This window comes from Beta vulgaris, chromosome 4 (genome assembly GCF_026745355.1).
Source record: "Beta vulgaris subsp. vulgaris cultivar EL10 chromosome 4, EL10.2, whole genome shotgun sequence".
NCBI classification, from domain to species: Eukaryota; Viridiplantae; Streptophyta; class Magnoliopsida; order Caryophyllales; family Amaranthaceae; genus Beta; species Beta vulgaris.
In genome coordinates this window covers 35,378,333-35,401,584 of record NC_079205.1, presented here as the reverse complement: position 1 = coordinate 35,401,584, position 23,252 = coordinate 35,378,333, and the positions used below count along the sequence as shown (strand labels likewise).

At 32.7% G+C, this 23,252-nt stretch overlaps 2 protein-coding genes across 2 annotated transcripts; both read right to left on the bottom strand.

Moving 5' to 3' along the window:
* Positions 1 to 5,728: 5,728 nt before the first annotated feature.
* On the bottom strand, positions 5,729 to 6,235 carry LOC104907619 (probable pectinesterase/pectinesterase inhibitor 25). Its single transcript, XM_010696575.2, has one exon. The coding sequence runs from the start codon at positions 6,233 to 6,235 to the stop codon at positions 5,729 to 5,731; it is 507 nt and encodes a 168-aa protein (XP_010694877.2).
* A 2,905-nt stretch (positions 6,236 to 9,140) lies between these two features.
* Positions 9,141 to 9,773, bottom strand: LOC125496616 (uncharacterized). The gene has a single exon (XM_048642121.1). It carries the CDS (start codon positions 9,771 to 9,773, stop codon positions 9,141 to 9,143), a length of 633 nt encoding a protein of 210 aa, XP_048498078.1.
* Between the last annotated feature and the right edge of the window lie 13,479 nt (positions 9,774 to 23,252).

Below are 23,252 nucleotides of genomic sequence, written 5' to 3'. Positions count from 1 at the left end.
CTGACCTCCCTTTTTTCCTGCCATGGCTACAGCAAAAAGCTGAAGGAAATCAGAGAGTTAGTTAGTGGACAGGGAATCTAGAGAGAGGAGAGAGTTTCTCTCTCTAAATTCATAATCAATAGGAACTTAAAGTATGCAAGAGAGATTTAGCGAGGAAACTCCTTATCTCAACAAAAGGAGAAAAACCTCAACCCATTAGAAATTTTCAACTTTTCCACTATTATCGAGGAATAGCTAGTTACAATCTATTATACACTCCAAGACTCAAGTTCCACTACGATCTCAACAACCCCACAATGATAACCCTATCATTGTGCTACTCTTTTCTCTTAATACACGAATTCACTTAAAGTCTCACAACGCTTTTCCCAATTACAACTCTGTAGAAAGGAAAACTCTAGTGTTTAGAATATTAAGCAAAAAATCCATCTGTATTTATACAGAAGGTGTAAGGACTACAAACAAGCAGTAAGTTAGTTGTGATTGCTTGTAGAACACTTATCTATAACCCTTACTAATGTCTCTGAAGAATCTGTTTGAGATTTAAGGAAACGTTTGATTATTTTTCTTGGGACCAAAGTAAAAATATTTTCAAAAAATATTTTCCAATTTATTTTCTCCAAAACCACATTTTTATTACCATAAGCTTGTACGAGTTTCCTTATTTTTTTGTACCTTAATTAATACATTTTGACCCTTATATAAATCCTAAAATTAAGCTCTTAATGTTAGTTTCATATCTTCACCTTTTGAAGCTTCAACTCTGATTCTTCTAGCCAAGTTTCTGCTCGGGAACTTCAGCTATTTTTCAAGAAACATTAACATAATAAATCAACCATATGATGCTCCAAATGCTCCTTGACTTCTTCTAAACTTCACAAGATATTTTGTTGCATATTCATACTCATGAACTCAGCTTCTCTTGACCTTTTCCAACTTCAGAAACTTTGTAGCTGAAAAAACACACTTAGTGAAATCTTTACACTATTTTATTATGTTGTCATCATCAAAACATCGGAAATAACGAAAGTTTATGATTTTTTTTTCTTAAATTACATCTCATTGACAACGAACTAGCAACAACTTGGACTTAATGGAAGCGAATTCACGAGTAAAATTCGACTCCTTTTATGTGTAACGAAAGCCACACACTGAATTAAGAACTAACTGAACTAACATTTTGCACCCTGTAAAAACCCAACTCCAAGGGTTAGGTAAAACCTGTAATGCTCCAACCTCTATTCATTGTTGTTAAGTTAATTAATCGATTATTAGCAGTGGAAGCTAGATAGTCGGCGCGTTACTGCCATACTTTCCATTAGGAAAATACAAGGCAACATAAATTCATAAACTTAAAATATTATAACGTGAAATATGAAATGAGTCCAACATTAGTTTCGATTCATAGAAACATAGTTACTAATTAGAGTCTGACATTAACTTAAATTAAAACCATGAGAGTCTACATAAATCTAGATATTATATCTTTCATCACTGCTACGCCATCGCGTTATCACCATCGGTACCTAAAACATAAAACAAAACGTCGTGAGCCGAGTCTAAGTAACATACTACTCTAACAACGTAAATTCATTTCAACTCATTTTATTTATAAACAAGGAGGAGAGAATAAGTAAAACAATTTCGCAAACATAACATATCATGTTACATTATCTTTCTTATCATGTTCATCATCTTAATTCATATTATTTGGTAACTTGGCTAGTACAACAGAAGGGACGTCTTCCAAAAACATAGTAACATCGTAAACAGGAGGCAGCCACCCGAGGACAAAATTCCTCACTAAACGGGAGGTGGTGTTAATGCCCGGAATATAGAAATGTGCGGTGCCATCTGAGGACAATATCCCTCACTAAACGGGAGGTGATTAACCGGCCAGGAGGTTCGTGCATGACCCAGGTTAACGGGATACTTGCCAAGAACCGTCTTTCACTTGAATTTATCATGTTTCATTTCTTTTAAGCATATCATAGTCATCATGAGTAGTTATACTCTTTTCATTTCATCCATAACATTATCATCATCATTTCATATCATCATAACCATCATAAAACATTTCATTTCCCGCAATCCATATATATAAAACATAATATTAACCATGGTCATAATACATACTTCGAAGGGGAATGCGGGTTTTAGCAGTAGACGTTACCTGAATTTCTGCTTAATAACCTTGATAGCCGAGGGAGACTTGTAATATCCTTTATCTTCTTTAATCTATTCAAGAATAATTTTATTACTGAATGTTTCATTATTTTAGTTTTCAAGCCTAAATATTAGTTAGAGCTTATTATAGTCATAACATTCATTACAACGTCATAAAGGTCTCATTAAAGGTAATTATTTTCTTAGTTGTTTATAACTTCTTAAGGTGACTCTTTAATCGACTAATAAGTGAAATGACTCCTTTGTTATACTTTTAAAATTATCGAAACATTAAAGTTATATTATTACATATTATATAGCCATTCGAAAGTATATAACATGTAATAATTTCAAAAGTATCATAGTTAATCATCCATTAATCTTCTATAATTAAACTAATCAAGTTTCTTACAACACTAGAACCATTACATTATTATAATATTATTTAGTCACATAAAACTAATAAATCAAGCTAACTAGTTATTATAAGTAAACTTAAGGATTAGTGGGGTAATAATAACTTAAACTCAATTTACAAATAACAAGCTTATTGGATTTTTAATCAACTCAATAGCTTAGTAGTCATGAAATATAGCCCAATAATAGTTATAGGAAATAAGTTAGGTGGTTTAATTGAACTAACTTAATAACTCCATAAATAAACTCATAACAAATCTAGATCATCTCTTAGTCCAACTTGATTCCTAACAGATTTATAACAGTTAAGTTTTAGTTCAAAAGTATTCTGATCTCCTAGGCCGAAACTAGTATAATTAACAAAAGAACTAAACTTGGGCTTAGATTATAAACTTAGGAAATCGGAATTTCAAAAACAATGTCCATTATCTCTGCTACTAAGAGCAGGGAAGACGAAAATTGAGGCAGGAGGGTGCGAGCTCCGGCAAACGGCAATCGGCGGCGAGCAATGACGACGGTGTTACGAGGTGGTGGCGGAGGTCTCGATGGTGTGCGTACAGCTGGGTGCGAAGGAGAGGAGCGAGAAGGAGAGTGCGCTGGAGAGAGAAAGAGGAGGTGCGAGTGGTGTCGCGGAGCTCCGACGAGCTACGGGTGAGGCAAGGGGGCGCGACTGAGCATAGCGCAGGTTTGGTGTCGTGCAGGGTGGCATATGGTGGTGGTGGTGGTGTGAAATCCGAATCAGAGGAGAGAGAAAGAAAAAAATGGGTTTTCTTTTTGAGTTTTTTTGGGTCACATTTTCCGGCGAATTTGTGACTGAAATTTGTGGTGTTTGAAAGGTGTTCATAGGTGGTGGTGAGGTGTGAGTTGAGAGGATGAAATTTGTAAAATTGTGTTGTTCTTGGTGAGGGATTTTATGGCCACTTATAGTGAGTTTAAGAACACTAAATCAGTAGTTGGGAGGAGAAAATTGGAGTAAATAATTCTGAATTTTTTACTTGAGGAAGGAGATGGATTGGATGACAGATTTTTGGCAGAGAAAAAGAATGGAGGAGGTTGGCATGCTTGCCAAGTGCCCATGAAAGAGTAAGGAAGAAGGCAAAAGTTATTAAGTAGTTGACCATGAAAGCTTTTTCTCTTTTTTTTCTTTATTTTGTAACCAAAATCAGAAAATTGTACTACTCTTCATCCACTTCACGTGGCTTTGTAGAATTTTAGTGAAATATGGAAATTTGTGCTTTATTGATTTGACAACAAAATATATTTTAACTAACCTTCTTGTTTAATTCATGAAATCGCAAAATATAAATTATCGTCACTTAGACATTAACATGTTAAGTTGGTAATTTTTATGTTGTAATTCTATAATCGTTTTACTATATTTTTCTTAATTAGTGAAACGATAAAATAATAAATATTTTAACTACTTATTATAATTAATTATTTACCTAAATACATTTAAGTTTTTAGGATATTACAAAACCACTGACTTATTATTAATTCTAATAAAGTAATAAATATATTCTAAGCAAGATTTATATGACTTCATCAACAAGCCAAGTAACACAAGAGATAAATTCTTGCTTAGATGCAAATAAATAAAATGAACCCCATGGATTCCAATATCAAGGTGATTGATTCTTCTTGATCAAGTGCCTTAGGGGGGAGGGGGTTTGATGATCAATATTGAACCATGGTGTGATGGGTGGAAGGCAACAGCCTTACCAACTCATCCAACCCTGATCCTCTCAAAAATCAACTTGTGTTACAACTTAAGGTGATATCGAAATAAGCAAAGCTTTTAGATAGCACTTATTTCATATTTCCTCTATTTTATATCTATTGCAACAATTGAGTTGTCACATTTGTCAATGCGTAACTTTTAACTGTTAATATCTTTAATTATTTTTTGCTAAAAAATTCCCAATGTTAGGCTTTACTATTCTTGAGAATTCGCAATGGTAGATTCAACCTTTTTTTCCTTCCTATTGCTAGGCCTCAGTTTTCCTAGTTACCCCCAATGTAACATTAATGGGGCTTAAACGTTAATTTCATGTTTAACTTTAAAAATTCTGTTAAGTTTTGCCTAAACTCTACTAACCATGATTTATTTAGGTCTAGAATAATAACTGACTAGCAAAATTTCTTTCCTCCAATTCTAATTTCACTTTCTCTCCAGCCTAATCTCTCCTTCCCATTATGGGACGCGTTGTCGTATGAAGTTCTGACTGTCACTCACGTTCCTTGTTCTTTTTTTTTCTATGAAAAACTCCATGGCAAATTCGTCTTCTCACTATAATATCAATGTGTAGTTTTTCCCCTTAGATATCCATTATATATTTTAGAAGTCAAAGAATATTGACTCTTTTAATTTATTAGAAAAGCACATGAAGAGTATGCGTACTACTAAAAATATACCAAGATTGACATGATTCACCATAAAGATTAATATTGGCCTACTTTATTTACCTAAAATAACCATGGTTAGTTGGGCTCAGGCAAAACTCAACAGAATTATTAAAATTAAACATGAAATTAACATTTAAGCCTCATTTATACTACATTTGGGTAATTAGTAAAACTAAGGCGTAGCAATTGGAAGCAAAAAAAGTTAAATCTATCATTGGAGGTTCTCAAGAATAAGAGCCTACCAGTGCGAATTTTCCTAAAAATTTTAAAATTTGATATTTTGAAAGTATATATTGAGATGAATCTAACAAGACCTCATATGACTAAATTTTTTGTATGTAAAAATTACAATAAATAGGGAAAGAATGGTGAATAAATAGTTTAAAATTCCTTTGTTGAAATAGAAAAAGAACCGAGGGAGTAGGATATAAGCCAATACCAAAACTAGGCATAAGCAAAGCCTAATTGCAAATGTTGAAGGCAGATTCTATCCTATTGATTGACCTTTGTACCAATTACAGACATGTACTTTGTAATGCTTGGTTTTAATTTTATATTATGCCCCTCTTTCCACCAAGAAATAAATTTATGCATGGAATCATATCCATTACTAATTACTAAGATAAATGGAAAAATTATCATATTATTATCACAAAACCTGAGTACACAACTTATACTAAACCTTGAACATCAAGCATACACAATTAATCCTGGACTTGGAGCTTAATTAGTATAGAACTTACAGTAATCCGGCACTAAAAGGTACATTCGAGTAATGCAACCAAGCATCTCCCATTGTAAAATTGTACACGGTGAAATTCATAGCCTCAGATGCATTCATTAACTTATAACCCATCCATTGTACCCTCATGCTAGTATTAGCTCCTGGGCCATAATTCTCAAATTCACCATAGAAAACATTATCAAGCCCTACGGTAGTATTCCATGCTAACCATCCTAAAGGATTAATGACATCGCTGATGTACGATTGCATGTAAACAGTCCTCGAGTAATTATGCCAAGGTCGACCAAGGTAACATACGAAGGATGAGTTTAAGTCCATCGCCAAATCGAGTGCAGCTTGAAGAGTACAATTATGGATGGAAATACCTGTGTTTTGATTAGGGTCGGACCGCCCTTGGGCTGTGAAACTGTTCTTTTGGTAAGGCATGGGTTTTCGAGCGTAGAGATTGCAGTTTTGGAAAACACAAGCAGCAATTTCCAAAGATAAAATCAATTGTACCATAAATGTCGCATTCTCTGTAGAATTGCCTCATGGAGTGTACGTAGAGCGTATCTTGGTAGGCGATGAAACTGCATTTGTAGAATGTTGAGAGGTCTGCGTTGCTTCGCACAGCTACTGCTTGGTGTTTTGCTGGACCTACTGTGTTCACAAAGGTGATGCCGATACCCACAAATCGTTCTCCTGAAACAGCTGCATGCGTAGTCATGGAAAATTTATGTAAATATATAATAACTCTCCTAGACCAATTCTAGCTAGCACCTTTGGGATATACAAGAATAGAAAAAAAAAATAGCATTAGAATTATACAATTTTTTTTTTTTTTTTTTTTGCTAGGCAAGTAAGAGATTAGATATATGAATCATCAATTTACAACCAAACTCATCAAAGGGGAGGCAAACCAACTAGGTTGGACTCCCTCGCCCTAAGCCAAGTACAAACAAGCTAGGAAACACACTTCCAAGCATATCTAACCATTACAAACTGTGAAACCAGTTATTGTCTTGCCTCGATATTTTTTGAGGAAGAACAGCAATTACTCTAGCTTTAACTATTTGCTCTACTTGCTTACAGCTTACATGAATAGTAGGAACACATTGTTCCCAATAAACCTTATTTCTACTTTGCCAAATCACATAGACCATGGCATTTACACCTGCTAATATTACTTGCTTTTGAAACTTTGTTCTCCTGTTGTGTTGATTCCATCTAATCAACTGATTTAAATCTTCAAACTGAGCTGAGTATTTCAACCAGGTTTTTAAGTGTTTCAAACACTCTGAGCTGAACTTGCATCTAAAGAAGAGATGTTGATGATCTTCTCTTGCTTGACCACACAAGAGACATAAAGCATTGCTGGTGATGCCAATTGATGCTAATCTTGTTTTGGTTTGCAACCTCTCTTGAATGGCTAACCATATAATGAACTTGTGTTTAGGTAGACTAAGTCTGTTCCATACTATGCCATCCCAAGCAACTCTTTCTTGTTCACCTTTCCACTTCTCATATACCATCTTCACTAGAAAATGATTCATGCTTCTGAACTCAGCCTGACTGTATACTTGCTTCAATTGCTCTTTAACAGAGCATAACTTCCTCCAATACCAGCAAGAATTATCTGTAGGAACGTAATCCAACCATTCTGCCTCCCTAATGTACACTGCGTGTACCTATTTCATCCATACACTGTCTTGCTTAGTAGCTATGGCCCACACATCTTAGCAAGACAAGCTGTATTCCAGGTGAATACATCTCTAAACCCCAGACCCACTGCCTTCTTAGGTTTACATATATTCTCCCAAGCTACATTTCCTGACTTCATAGTAAAGTATTGGCCACTCCATAAGTATGCTCTACAAATCGGAATGACTCTCTACAGTACTTGTTGTGGAAGAACAAATACTTGAGCCCATTACTGATGTAGACTCATAAGAACTGAGTTAACCAATTGCATCCTGGCTATATAAGATAAGTTTCTACTGCTCCAGATTCTTATCCTAGCAATCATTTTCTTTATCAAAACTTCACATTGAGTAGAGGTGATTCTCTTTGCACAAATTGGTACCCCCGGGTACTTGAAGGGAAGATTGTGCAATTGAAAGCCAGATACATCAACCAATCTCTCCTGTTCTCTACTATTTATCCCACATGTATAAAGGGTAGACTTCCCAACATTAGCTTATAATCCAGTAGTTTCAGAAAACAGTTTAAAAGCTCTCAGTAATAAGTATGTTGATGCAAACTCCCCTTTACAGCACATGATGAGATCATCAGCAAAGCACATGTGAGTTAATTTCACTGCCTTGCACCTTGGATGATACTGAAAGTGCTCAAAATCACCCACCTTCTTCAGTATCCTAGCAAGATACTCCATACAAAGAACAAAAAGCAAGGGGAAAATTGGGTCCCCTTGCCTTAGCCCTCTATTGGACTTAAAAAGTCCTTCCATATTTCCATTTATCATTAATGAAAATTTTGGTGTTGTAACACACTCCATCACCAGCTTCCTAAATTGTAAAGGAAAGCCCAAACCATCCAGCATCTCTTGAAGGAACTCCCAATTAACTGTGTCATATGCTTTTTGTAGATCAATTTTCAGCAAGCAACTAGGTTGAACATGTTTCCTTCCATAATGTTTTACTAGATCCTGAATTACCATAATATTATGGATAATGTGTCTCCCATGGACAAATCCTCCCTGATTCTCCATGACCAAATCAGGTAAAACATTCCTTAACCTATTACATAAGACCTTAGTAATACATTTGTACAATGTATTACAACAAGAAATAGGTCTAAATTCTGTAATATTTTTAGGGCATTTGTTCTTGGGAATTAGTGTGATAACAGTAGTATTTACCTCTTTCAATAAATTCCCACTCTGAAGCACATCTAGTACTGCTGCCACCACTTCTTCTCCTATTACTGACCATGCATCCCTGTAGAAGTAGGAGCCAAATCCATCTGTGCCTGGTGCTTTACAACCTGGAATAGAGAATAAAGCTTTTTTAACCTCCTCCACAGTGTATGGAGCAGTTAAGATAGCCCTATGATCATCTGTAATGAGAGGTCCTTCTTGAACTATTTCCTGTAGGACATGTTTTCTTCCTGTCATATTACCACCCAAAAGCTCCTGATAATAGGTGAGAAATGCTTGGGAGATAGCATTTGAGTTATCACACCATGTTCCTTCAGCATCATATATTCCATGTATCTGATTCTGTAATCTTCTTGCCCTTATGCTCTGATGGAACAAGGAGGTGTTCTCATCTCCATCCTTGATCCAACTTGCTTTAGCTTTCTGGGATAAAAATTCCAGATATGCCTGATGAGTTTCTTTATACTTCTTTATAGTTCTCAACTCCTCCTCAGCCTTCTGAAGATCTCTTAGATCCATGTGTAACTGCTGTTAGGCTCTCATCAGTTTATTGTAAGCTTGTATATCAGCTGCTTGAATATCAGAAAATCCTTCTTTATTCAATATTTTCAACTCTGCCTTAGTGCTTCTCAATTTCCTCATCACTTGATACATCTTTGTACCCTGAATTGTTCCATTCCATACCCTTATAATGATATCCATGAACTGAGGAGATGTCCTCCACATGGTGAAGTATTTAAAAGGTTTTCTACCTGTTATATCAATTGGATATACAATAAGTAGAGCTGGTGTATGATCAAACTCTCCTTCATTCTGAAAAGAGACTTCAGCTGATGGATAACCATCTATCCAAGCTTGGTTTGCTATCACTCTATCAAGCTTAGAAAACACTCTACTACCTCCTTCCTGTTTATTATTCCATGTGAAAAAGTTACCTGTGCTTTTGATACCTTGTAAACCACAAAACATCAAGCATTCTCTCATATCTGCCATTTCAGCCTCCCTTACAGGAGCTCCTATCCTCTCTTCAGTACTTATTATACAATTGAAATCACCACATATCACCCATGGTTCAATTGTATTAATAGCCTTCAAGTCTTCCCATAGTTCCACTCTGCTATTTCTCTCATTAAAGCCATAAATGAATGTAATGAAGAACCCCATACTTCCATTAACAGGTTTAATGTAATAATGAATGAGTTGTGCAGAGCATTTGCATATAGTCAGATGAAAACTAGTAGGTTTTCATGCTATCAGAATTCTACCTCTATCATTCCAACTAGAATTCGAGGTGAAGCACCAACCAGTAAACACTTGTTATACACTTTTCCAAGGTTATGAGCTTTAACCTTGGTCTCTAAGAGGCCAACAATCCCTGCTGCAGTCTTGTGGATGTAATTCCTCACTTCCACCTGCTTCCTGGAACTGTTGAGGCCCCTTACATTCCAGCACAAGACTCTATCCATTCAGTATAGGAGGTTCTCCCCCTCCTCTTGTGATTGCTTGCATTTCACTCCTCTCAACGGCATTATCTTCAGCATCTGCTAGTAGTGCTTGAAATGTGTTTTGTGTTGTAGTGGGAGGACCTAAAGATTGCCTGACTCTTATAGGTCTTAATGCTCTTTGGAATCCTTCTGGATCTATATCCCTCTGCACTTCCTTCTCTACTCCATGTGTTTGTGTTACAACCTTAGCCTCACCTGGTACAACCTCTTTATTCTTAGGTTTCCATACCTGCTTAGGTTTTCTCAATCTACACACCTCATCTAAATGGCCAAAACCCTTACAATGAGCACATTGCATTGGTTTCCACTCAAATACTACTGGAACTTCAGTTAGCTCCCCTTTTTCATTCCAGAACTGCACATATTCAGGTAGTGTCTGATCCATCTTTATCTCAATTAAGATTCGAGCATACTGTAGTTTTTCTCTGTTTCTAGTGGCACCATCTCTCTTAATTGGATCTCCAATCTGAGATGCAATCTTATGCAATGATTTCTCACCCCAATACTTCAAGTTAACCTTCAATTGAACCCATACTGAAACTGATTTGATATCCTCCTTCTCAAAATCAATTTCATAGGTCCGTGGTTTCATTATCAAAGGTTTCTTGTCAAAGAAGAAATGGCCTTCTAAGACTTGATCTCTAGCATCCATTGTCTGGAATCGCACCAGAAACATCCCTCTCTTGACCATTACAACCTTATCCACTTTGTAGTTCCTCCATATTCTCCTTACATAACCTTCCATGACATGACTAGGAGGACTAGCTCCTAACACATAACAAATTATGGAAGAATTCCAGAATTCAATCTCCTCTTGTATATCCTCAAGTTCAATAGTAACAGGTTCCTTCTGATTGATATCCTCTTTTCTAATCTCACTCACATCATCATTATCTTCCTCCTTATCCACATTTACAACATCATCTACTTGCTGAAAAATATGTGTAGAAACCATACCTTTCTCAGCCAGCATTTCCTCGAGCAGTTTGAGTTCTCACCTGATCAGAAGTCCGATGAATGGATTGAAGCCATTCATTGAATGTATGTTTGATTTCAGATTGCACTCTAATCTCATTCAAAGATGATTGAGGTGTCAAAGGTTGACCGATTCCCAGGACAAAATCAAGTGCCTCAATACCTAAGATGTCCTCCATTGATCTTGTTCTCAAAGCTTGAGAGTCAAAAGTAGGGCCTCTAAGCTTCTCCTTACCTTTTCCATTTTTACTCCCTTGATTACTTCCACTGGATTTCCTTTCCATGGCACCAATACGCTGTATTGAGGAAAATTTTGCAGAAATAACCAAATTACGGTTCCATTGAATCCTACAGAGTACTTCTCCTACTTCTTTGTTAAGTATTCTCAGGTGACAATTCCAATTTGAAATGGTATAGTTGCTTCTTATGTTTCCTTTATTGCCATATTGTTCCTAGGCATTTTTTATATATAAGGTGGTGATCCTTAGCGAATGGTTGTGGTGTCGGTACCAAAGAGGAGGTGGGGATGGAGGACAGAATTATACAATTATCTAAGTTTATATAATCTTTAATTATTTACAAATCTCATTAGACTTATCAAATGAGGAGTCATTCAAATAACTATAAATTTTGTTTATTATCGTGTTGGGTCATCATTGGGCATGACCGTCTTAAACAATTCAAAGGCCCTATGCTAATTTCAAATTTAGGCTCCAAAAACTTTTAGAATATATAATTACGGCATATGTAAAAATACATGCGAGGTATATAATGTCATATTTGTTATTTCAAACGACAACATTCATAATTGAGAATAAACTAATAGTACCTAAGAACGAGTAAATCTTTGGCATCATTTAGAAATTGAATGTAAAAAATGGAAAATATTATGAGTTAATTTGGTGAAAAAAAAAAAGAAATTTATAGTGTTGATAATTTCCTACGAAAATGATAATTGTTTTTTTGAGAGAAAAGCATACTTGCTTTTATTAATTTGATTGCATATAAATAAAAGAGGAAAAAAGAGTGCTCAAAAGCTAACTCGTAGTATTTGAACTATTGACTAAATACGAATACAAGGTATCATTATAAGAGGTAGTACCAATGTGCTATAACATAAATTAAACCTTTGCTATTCTATCACAACAACAGGATTATAAATTGATTTGGAGGCCTTATTGACTTGGGGGCCCTGTGCAGTGAGTCTGTTTACACAGCCCATTGCTGCCTTTGGGTTCGGACATGTTGAGGAAAAAAATAGTAATTCCTTTTTTGAATTCGATATATATAACCATGTCTCACCACATCATACCTTTGTTTTCTAATTTACAACACTTTGACTTTACCATAACTAAACATTGGTCACATTTTTCACTAAGATATACTTCCTCCATGTAGAAATAGTTGCACCGTTTCATATTTTCACGCTTGTCGATGTATGGTTTCAAACGTTAATATCTTCAATTATCAATAAGTAAAAATTATAAAAAAATATTAAAAAAATATACATTTAGATGAATTTAACAAGATCCCATACGACTATGCTTTTCCTAAAATATAAGCCACTAAAGATAATCAAAGTGTAAAATGTGAATAGTAAACACTATGGAAATAGTGTACCTATATATTTCTAAATGGAGGAAGTAGAAAATAAATGTTATAATGCAAAATATTGTTGCATTAATCTCAATTTATACTTTTAAAATATCGACTTTGTTTCTAATTTTTATAAATTAATATTAATAATATTATATTTCAAAGTTGTACATTGACAACCATTAAAATCAAAATAATGTTGCATACTTCCTCAGTTTCGATTTAATCGCAAACAATTTACTTTTCACGCTTGTCAAGACATAACTTTGACGGTTAATATCTACTATAATATATATGTAAAAATTATAAAAAGTTGATATTACAAAAGTATTTAACGAGATATGTAAAAATTATAAAAAGTTGATATTACGAAAGTATTTAACGAGACGAATCTAACAAGATCCCACTTGACTATGCTTTCTATTATGTATAAAGTTCAAAACTTAGTCCAAGTACATATTGTGAATAGTGTAAAATGTTCACTGTTGCGATTAATTCGAAACGGAGAAAGTATACAAAACGAGGTTTAGCACATCAATAAGCCAGAGTAAAGACTGTCATTCATAGTAAGATATAAACACATAGATAGTGTTTAAACTCTAACAAAACCATACTAGATTTGATGATATTAATAGTTGAAGGCTATAAAATTAGAATCTCCTGATCTCATACTTCTGGTTTTTTTTCAATTAACTTCTATCATTTGATATTTATGCGGCTCCGTTGCACATCGCTGACTATTAATCTAAAATTACATATCACAAAAGACAAAACACACACGAAAACGAATCAAATAAGATTATCCCACATGATAATATATCAAACATAAATATGCCGCTAAAGATTATAAAGTATGACCGTAAAAAAGTTAGCAAACAAAATATTGAAGAACTGTTATTACATTAAAAAAAAAAAAGCAAATAAGCATTGTTGTTGGGTCAATTTCAATTGTTTTGGTAATTTTTTTAAGCGAAATAGTAGTTTGATTAGTAAAACTAAATTCAACTTCGCACATTCCCTGCGTTCACGGTAATTACCAGATTGAGTTTGGGCATAAATATCGTATGATAATTGGGATTAATGCGGCTGACCTTTAGGTTTGGCCTGAATATATATATATTATCAGAATAATATAAGAGTTCATGGTCGACGGCAGGCCGAGGGTCATGGGTGGCGAAAGAGAAATGGCGTGAAGAAATTAAAGGCAAAAAAAATTAGAGAGAAAATATTATCAAAAACCCTTGGATTTCGGTATTACCACGACCGTTCCTGAATATTATTGGTCCCGGGACAATATATGAAAAAGGCCCCTAATGTATAAGAAATTTAATAATATATCCATGTCTCTATGATAAAACTAATTGAGAATTGACTAGCTCATGTTTATCAGCCATTGTTTCTTCAAAAAAAAAAAAAAACTTTTTCATTTTTATATGATTAATATATATCTAATATTCACTCCGTCGTAGAAAGATCTGAACGCTTCTTAGTTCACGTAATTTAAGGAATAATAGTGGAACAAACAAAAAACAAAAGTGTTCATACTATTGTGGGACAAATGAAGTAGCTCGTAATAAGCTAGATAAACTAATAACTGAACGAATAAAATTGGAATATCAAAATATAGAATACACTTTATCACCCCCAACGCCTATAAAAAATATTAGAAATCTAAGTATAGACTTCAGGTTGTATACATTATTTTTTAACAATTTACAATTTTAAGGTATATATGATAAAATCATACTAACTTAAAAAAAGAAAATAGTATAATATGGTGGTATAAAGGAAAATCAAGAAGCAAGTTTGAGTTATTTTAAAAAGAAAATAAAAAAGAAAAGAGAAGTAACAACTAACAAAGTAGAACATTTTTGCCAAACTAGAAATTTGCATCGTAAAAGGGAAAAGGAAATTAAAATAAGTATGTTGGAGTTTAGTGTAAAAAAAAAGAAAAGAAAAAGAAAACGAAAAGGAAATGGAAAGAAAAAAAAAAAAAAAAGAATTGCAATATCTTTGGATTCGAAGAGCTGAGGCCGCACACTCACTAACACTTACAGAGAAATACCATTTTTGCTATACTAGGTAGTTGCAATCTCACGTTGAGTCAAGTACTTATTGTGATTTCAGAATTATGGGCCCTGGGCGGGCGCCCCGCCCCAGGGCCGGCCCTGGATATTAGCATACATGTATGATATTTAGGATTAATACATCTTAATTTTTAGGTTTGTCCTAACATTATATATACATATTTGAATAATAAGAGAATCCTTCCTAAACATAGTTACTACTCTTAACATATATTATGAATAAAGTGTAGGGGGTCATATAGGGACATAGGGTTTAGTTTTTATTGAAGATAATGTAAAAAGTCATGGCAAATAATTGATGGAAAAGTATAGTTGGGAGGCACATTTCATAGCATATGGAGAAAGTGAGATTTAGTGATATAGGTAGCTATAATTAAAAGGCTCATATATGAGTTGAATGAATGAATTATGTCCTCAACTCTACGCAATTACTAAATATAATATGGATTCATATTATAAAAATAATAAGTTTAATTAATTGTATCGTATTTATGTCTTGTTAGAAAATGTTATAGAACTTTGGATTAGTAAATAATAAACTCGAAACCAACTTTGATGAATCCTACAAGGCCATAATTAAGTCAATTTGAATCAACAAAAGAAATATCTAGAGCCCACAAGGAACTCTAGGGTGGCCCGCCCAAGAGGAGTAAGGGGAGGGGATTACTAACCTAAGTATTTCTATAATTAGTTGAGTAAACCAAATAATATAGCAGTCAATTTTCTCTCAATATTTTCTCTCTCCTCTATTCTGTCTCTCTATCTCAAAGTCACGTAATATTAACTCCAAAAAAAAAAGAGTCATTCTTCCTTCCAACTAGAGTTGGTAGAGTGTTGATCCGGATTGGTGGACCAAGTAGATGAATCACAATTGAGATTCTATCTCTGAAATCTTGACGAGCTTTGTAGAATTCACGCATCAAATGTTATTTCTGAACTATTATGTGATCCTTGATTGTATATGCATGAGATCTTAGTTTAAGTGCTTATAAATATATGGTTCATAAATTTCGCTTATAGTACTTATAATCCTACAATGGTATCAGTTTTAGCTTCTTGCATATAGGTTTTTTTGTTCATAATAATTCGATTTATTTCGATGTGTTCATGTATGGCTAAATTTAATTTGATTAATGGGACGAACTGAATTGTGGATTGAATTATTTAATTGGATTAATTAAGTAGAGATTCAATTTTCTTAATCATGAAAAGTAATAGCCGAATTTTTTTCATTTTTTACCTAAAGTTTTTCGAAATTCGAAAATTAAATAATGTGGCCAAAAATATTTTTAATAATTTTCGACCTAAATTTTGGAAATTCAAAAATAAATTAAGAATGGCCAAAAATTTCAAAAATCTAAAACCCTAATTTTTGAATTCAAATTTAATTTTAGATTTCTAATTTTTGAAAATTTTGAAAATTACATTCATATTATTAATCTATCATATTTAAAAAAATTTATGTATGAAAATTAATTCATGTGAAAAGAGTTTTATGTGAATTAGAGGCTAATTTATGTGAATAATCCTAAAATTAATTAAAATGGAGATTTCATGTTAATTTTAAATATTATATTCATTTAATTAATTTGATTTCTTATATTTAAAATTATTTATGTATGACAATTAATTCATGTAAAAGGAGTTTTATATGAATGTAAGGTTAATTTATATGAATAGCCCTAAAATTAATCAAAATAGACATTTAAATTAATTTTTTGAATTAGGCGTAAAGGATTTGATGTTTAATTTGATTAGATCAGTAAATTAATTTTACAAGAAGTTGTAAATTTAATTTCATTTCCACAAAACAAAACACAAATTAAAGAGGGGAGGAGGAGCAGCCACAGCTGGGTGGCACAACCATCGGTAGGTGGGCCACGGTGGCTGCTCTAGGTGGTCACTGCTACGGTAGCCGGGCCGTCACAGCATCGTTTTTTTTTTCAAAAAACTAAATTTCTTTTTGGAAAATTATAAAAGTAGATTTTTAGAACAATTAAGCAAATTTCCAGTTAAAGTATTTTTGACTAGGTCTAAAATAATTTCATAATTTGATTCTTTAATGTACTTAAAATTAGTACCTAGATTTTCTAGGATAACATATTTAGGTAGTTTTTTTTTTAAAGGAAATCTGTAGGTAGTTAGGACTAGCTTTAATATATTATCCTCTTGCTTAAATTAAGAATATTTGATATTTTGATTATTGGCCAGTATAAGATGTCATATTATGATGTGGCATTTTATATTTAATACTAGCCTTTTGTGCACGCGATGCGTGCGATGATATTTTTAGGCCTAATACTAAGTAGTAAACAAACTGAAATGCAAGTTAGTATTTAAGTTCATCTCCATTTTGTGAATAAGATTCTTCCATGTTCTTTTTATGTTGTTATTCATTTTTGTGATTTTGAATAATTTTTTGTTTCTCAAGTCTTATATGCGCATGTTATTTTATAACCAGTACTACTATGATGTTCTTTACTAAATATCGTCATGTTCTTTTTTTGGTTTTATTCATTTTTGTAATTTATAATAGTTTTTGATATGGATTTCAGTAATTTCTCTATGATCCCAAAATTGTAACTGAAAAGTATAATACAATTTCAGTTTTTTTTCCTTGTCTAACTTCTAAACTCTGATTTCACAAATTGATATTTAAGAATTTTCATCATTTTAATTTTTCTCCTTTTCTAAATGTTCAGACTTTTAGTTTCAATTATATTTGAAAGGAATTTTCATACACAATCTAATTACGCATGAAATGGTCATTTTTAATTTTTCTCCTTTTTACTAAATTTGAACACTTTGAGTTTCAACTATAGGTGAAATGAAATTTTAAATTTTTCATACACAATCTAATTTCGCATGAAATGGTTTTCGCAAATTAATGTAAAGTTTTTTTTTTCTGAAAATGGATTTTTGCAAAAGTTGTTCGCAAAAAGGTTTGATATTGTTTTGTTTTTCAAAATTTATTTCTGAACATGGATATTCTGCAAACGTTTTGGGCAAAACTTTTATATTGGAATTAAAAAAAAACTTAATTTTTAACTTTTTCATCAGTGTCATAAATGAATTAAATTTCATACACATCTTGCTTTCTGATTTTATATGAAAATGAATCAAATTGAAGTCTAATTATATAAAAGCCCTTTTCAACTAATTGCTATTATCTCCATTTTTTCAACTACATAACAGTCAACTAATGTGAAGTAACTTTAATTTGAAGATTAAAAGAATTATGTACCTATTTAAAAGTTCGCAAATCGCCAATGGACGAATGTGTGATATCACTGTCAAAATCTTATATTTTTATCAAATTTGTGTTTATAGGTAATTTTTGTGAGTATGTAATTGTCAATGGTTATTAAGAATAATGATTTGTAAGTGAATTTTGTGAATGTTTTTGTATGTATTGACGTCCTAGTATATTAGTTTTAGTTTGTAAGTTAATTTTTAGTTTTTGTAAAGTTTCCTGATCATTTGAGTGGTTTGCGTTATTTTTACAACGTGATTTTCTCAATTATATGAGTGATTTGTAAAGTTTCCTCATATAAGTGATTTCTGAGTGATTGTTGAAAATTAATTTTTGGTGCCTTTGTTTGACCCCCATTTTGGTATTGAGATTCCTTTTGTAATTTAGAAAGGGAAGGGGGGGTAAAATAGTCAGTTCAAAAGAGGACACCATTGCCCCCCCTTCCCTTATGTAATTACTAGCCTTCATATGCACGCGATGCGTGCGTTAATTTCAAATTTTGTTATTCTATTAGATACTCCATTCGTATTTTATTTATGATTAAACTTAAATGTGAAAAATTCAACAGTTAGATGAATTTAGATATATTAATTCGCTAATGTAAAAAAATAAAAAGGTTGTGAGTGATTGTTAACATTAATTTTTGTGAATGAATATTGAACAGAAAGAACAAAAATAATGAGTTGGTTTAACTGAATTAAAGAGTATCAAAGGTAGTGAATGTTCAGACTTTTCATGTGCACGTTATGTATGCCATCTTTTTTTATAAGGTATAAATATTTTGTCAATTTAATTTTTGATTGAAGTATTTGATGCATATACCATTTTAAACTTGTTTTAAATGGCAAGTTGGAATGAGAATTTTTAAATGATTTGCTTTTGTAATTTTTTTATTCCATTAATTAGATCATTAAGGGTATTTTAGTCACTTCAAAAGAGGACACCACACCTCCTCCCTTGGCTTATATAATAGAGATTATTATTATTACTATTATTATTATTATTATTATTATTATTATTATTATTATTATTATTATTATTATTATTATTATTATTGAATTAAGTACAGTAGAATTTTTGAATTAAGTACTACTAACTATTATATACTACTTTATCTTGTACGTGCAAAACAACTAACATATATACAATTAACAAACTTAAGTACTACTAACCAAGAAACAAAGCTTCTTCAATTTATTATATTTCTACATATAAAATTCTAGTGTCTTCTATTCTACTACCCCTTTCTAACCCCAATTTCTAAACCAACCACTTCAGGCCTTCTCTCTCCTCCTCCCTCACTTCCATCTTATTTCTTTTCTTCTCGCTCACCATCTTCAAGCATCGCATCATCATCAAGCTTGGTTTTTAATCCCCTCAAAATCTAATCATCATCATCAACCTTTCTTTGTTATCATCTTCATCAAGATCTAATCATCTGATTTCATCTTTTTAATCCTAAAATTAACGGATCTCACCATCATAAAGCATCGTTTTTTGTAGGAACCCCCTACCCAGTTCATTCTTTCTCTCCTCTCACTGTATAATTCCACTACTTTTGAAGGAACCCACTACCCAGTTCATCAAACTATGCATGCGCAGCAGTAGATCATAATAGTTCATGAGAAATACATGAGCCATTTGAACCCGCTTTTGAAGGAAGCAAACCAACTTCAGTTTTTTCTTGGGTTGATTTTATCTCAAAGAAAGGTAATTCGCAAATTAATATGATTTTTGTTTTAATCCGAAAAGTATAAATCAATCTTTCCAAAATTTAATCCGAAAAGTATAAATCTTTTTCATTTTTTTCCCTTGCCTAACATCTAAATTATGATTTCATCAGAAATGAAATTTGAAATTTTCTTTTAGAGTTTGATATTAGAATTTTTTTGAAATGACAAAAATTGTTACTTTTATCTTGTTTTCTGATTTAACATGAAAATGAATTAAAGTTAAATTGTATAAAAGCCCTTTTTTCCATTTCAAAATTTTACAGTTGTCTTGGTGCTTAATTTCACTATTTGTTTTCGCAAATAATCTTTTTTTTTTCTGAAAATGGTTTTGACAAATTAATGTAATTTTTCATCTGATAATTGATTTTTGCAAAGTGATTTTTTTTATCCAAATAAAACTAAATTTGTTACTTTTATCTTGTTCTCTCATTTCATGTGAAAATAAAGAGTTAAATTTAATCCATTTAGTTATGATCTACTCAATGGTTAATGTTCATAAATAAAAAATTATTATCTCCCTTATTTCTGTTAGTCGACTACATAACAATTGCTATTGTTTTTTCAACTAATTTGAAATAAATTGCAAGATTCAAAGAATTGTGTACCTTTTTGGAAGTTTGCAAATTGTCGATGGACAAATGTGTGATATCCCCGTCAGAAATTTTATGTTTTTTTACTGATTGTTATATATAGTTAAAGAATGATTTGTAAGTAAATTTTTGAGTTTTTGAGAACAATTGTAAGTGAATTTTGTGAATGTTTTTTATGTATTAACACCCTACTGTAAGTGATTTGTGAGTTAATTTTGTGTGTTTTTGGTAACAATGGTTTGTAAAGTTAATTTTTAGTTTGTTTTGTAAAGTTTAGTGATTTGTGTGATTTCTTCAACGTGATTTTCTCAATTCGTTTCCTGATATAAGTGATTTATGAGTGATATAAGTGATTTGCGTAATATTTGTAAAGTTTCCTGATAATATTTGTGAGTGAGTGATTTTCTCAATGTCTAATTTTCGTGGCTTTGTTTGATGTATTAGAGATTTGTAATTTGTAAAGGGAAGGGGGGCATAATAGTCAGTTCAAAAAAGGACACCATAGGTCCCCCCTTCCCTTATGTAATAGAGATAATTGATATGAATGACTAGTTTGGCCCAAATTTAAGTTAGAAAAATACGATCTGCTAATCATGATGTATTCTTGTAATTTAAATATGATATGCGTATATTTAAGTATTTTTGTAATTTATTTAATTTAGATATTATTTAAATTATTATAATACTTATGTAATCCAAAGACGAGTCCAAGAAGAGAAGACCGATGACTAAGGTGGATGGAGATTCATGAAAATTCCAAGGAGGTGCCCAATCAAGATGCTTAGTTCTTAGGATTAGGGACCATACTAGATCATATTTAATTTTGCATTTTATTATCATTATTTAAAATGCTTATAAGTTTATTGTATGTTGTTATTAATGCATTAGAGTTCACTAATTCATAACAACATAATAAACATAAGTCCAGTGAATATTAAGGTTAGCTTTTCCAAACAGAAAGTACTTATTAACCCTTAATTAATAGTAATAGGTCATGCCAGGGTATTATCATTATTCTTGGGAGATAAGGTGAAATTGCGAATTTTATTACTTGGTTTGGTTATCCTTACCAAACACAGCAAACGCATTTTGGATTTTGAAGCAAGAGATAGTTAAGCATGCGATGTTTTCCTAACTAAACAAGAATTACAAGGTGTTATAATTAGTAAAAGAGTTTACTTACCTTAACAATGTAACGTAAAGATAAGGCCTTTGTCTGCTCAGTGCTGCATGTTGATAGGATCTTGTATTCACTTATTCAAATTGGGACATTAAAATTGAATAGAGTTACCAACCTAGGAACCTTTACATGTTTTTTAGGTTCTTTCATAAACATAAAATTAAACTTTGCTTTTGTTTCCTGTCTGTATAAACTATGACTAATAACAACAACAACCCCGTTTTGAACATTCGTCCTTTTTTCAAATTGGACAGGTTGAATGTTGAAAACTTCATTAATTGGGAAAGAACCTTAAGATGTATGAGGTCTGAGGGTCGAGAGGATGTCTTAGAAACACCACTTTTAGTGATTACTGATGAATCAACTGAAGCAGACAAACGTCGTACTAAGCAGGCTAATGATAGGTCTATACCAATCACTTGTCTGATGGTGGCAGTCATGGAGCCAGACAAGGATGCTTACACCATCATGCGAGAGCTGCAGGCCATGTTCTAGAAACAGGCCCGAGTTCAGTAGTACGAGACCAATAGGGAGATACTGGAATGTCACATGAAGCCGAGTGAAGCTGTTGGTCCCCATGTTTTCAATATGATGAGTCTTTTTGATAACATGGAACAACTTGGATTCCCTTATAGGGAAGTGTTGGCTACTGACATCATTCTCGATTCATTACCTGACAACTTCAATCAATTGAGGATGACTTTTAACATGAATGAGTCTGAAAGACTTTGCAGAGCTGGATGGGTTGTTAGTCAATGCTGAGAAAAAATCCCAAAGAACCAAAGAAAGAGGTTTTGATGGTTCAAAAGGGTTTTAAGAAAAAATGGACAGGAAAGAAGGACAAAGGCAAGCAAGTTGTCGTTATTGCTGAAAAACCTAAGACAACCGCCAAGCCAAAGGTAGTCGCGGAAAGCAAGTGCTTCCATTGTCACAAGATAGGACACTAGAAGAGGAACTGCCCTCAATACTTGGAGGAAAAGAAGTCGGGTGCTTCCACTTTTGTTATAGAAATCAATTTGACTTCCACTTCTTTATGGGTATTAGACACCGGTTGTGGTTCTCACATAGTTAATGATGTGCAAGGACTAAGAAAAATAGGAGGCTAAAAAAGGGCGAGGTAGAGCCTTGCATTGGAAATAGAGCACGGGTTGCTGCGCTTGCTATTGAAAGTTATAGTCTACATTTTCCATCTGGCTTAATTCTAGAACTTAATAATTATCATTTTTTTCGTCGATTACTAAGAACATTGAAGGTTTTTGTTTTAAAATAAAGAACAAGCGTTGTTCCATTTCCTGCAATAACATGTTCTATGCTAGTGCTAAATTGATAAATGGCATATATGTGCTTGATAGGTCAGTACAGGTTACAACATAGATATCAAGAAACAAAAATCAAATGATTTAAACCTAACCTACATTTAGGATTATCGAATGGGTCATATAAACCGAAAGCTCGTCCAAAAGTTACAACAGACTGGCATTCTTCCATCATTTGATTTTGAATTGTTTGATGTATGTGAATCATGCTTGATGGGGAAAATAACGAAGTCACCATTTACTAGAAAGGGTGAAAAGACAAGCGATCTTTTGCTCCTCAAACATACAGATATATGTGGTAGGCAAGGGGAGGGTTTGATTACTTCATAACCTTCACTGATGATTTAAGTAGATATGGGTATGTTTACTCAATGAAACATAAGTCGGAATCTTTTGACAAATTCAAAG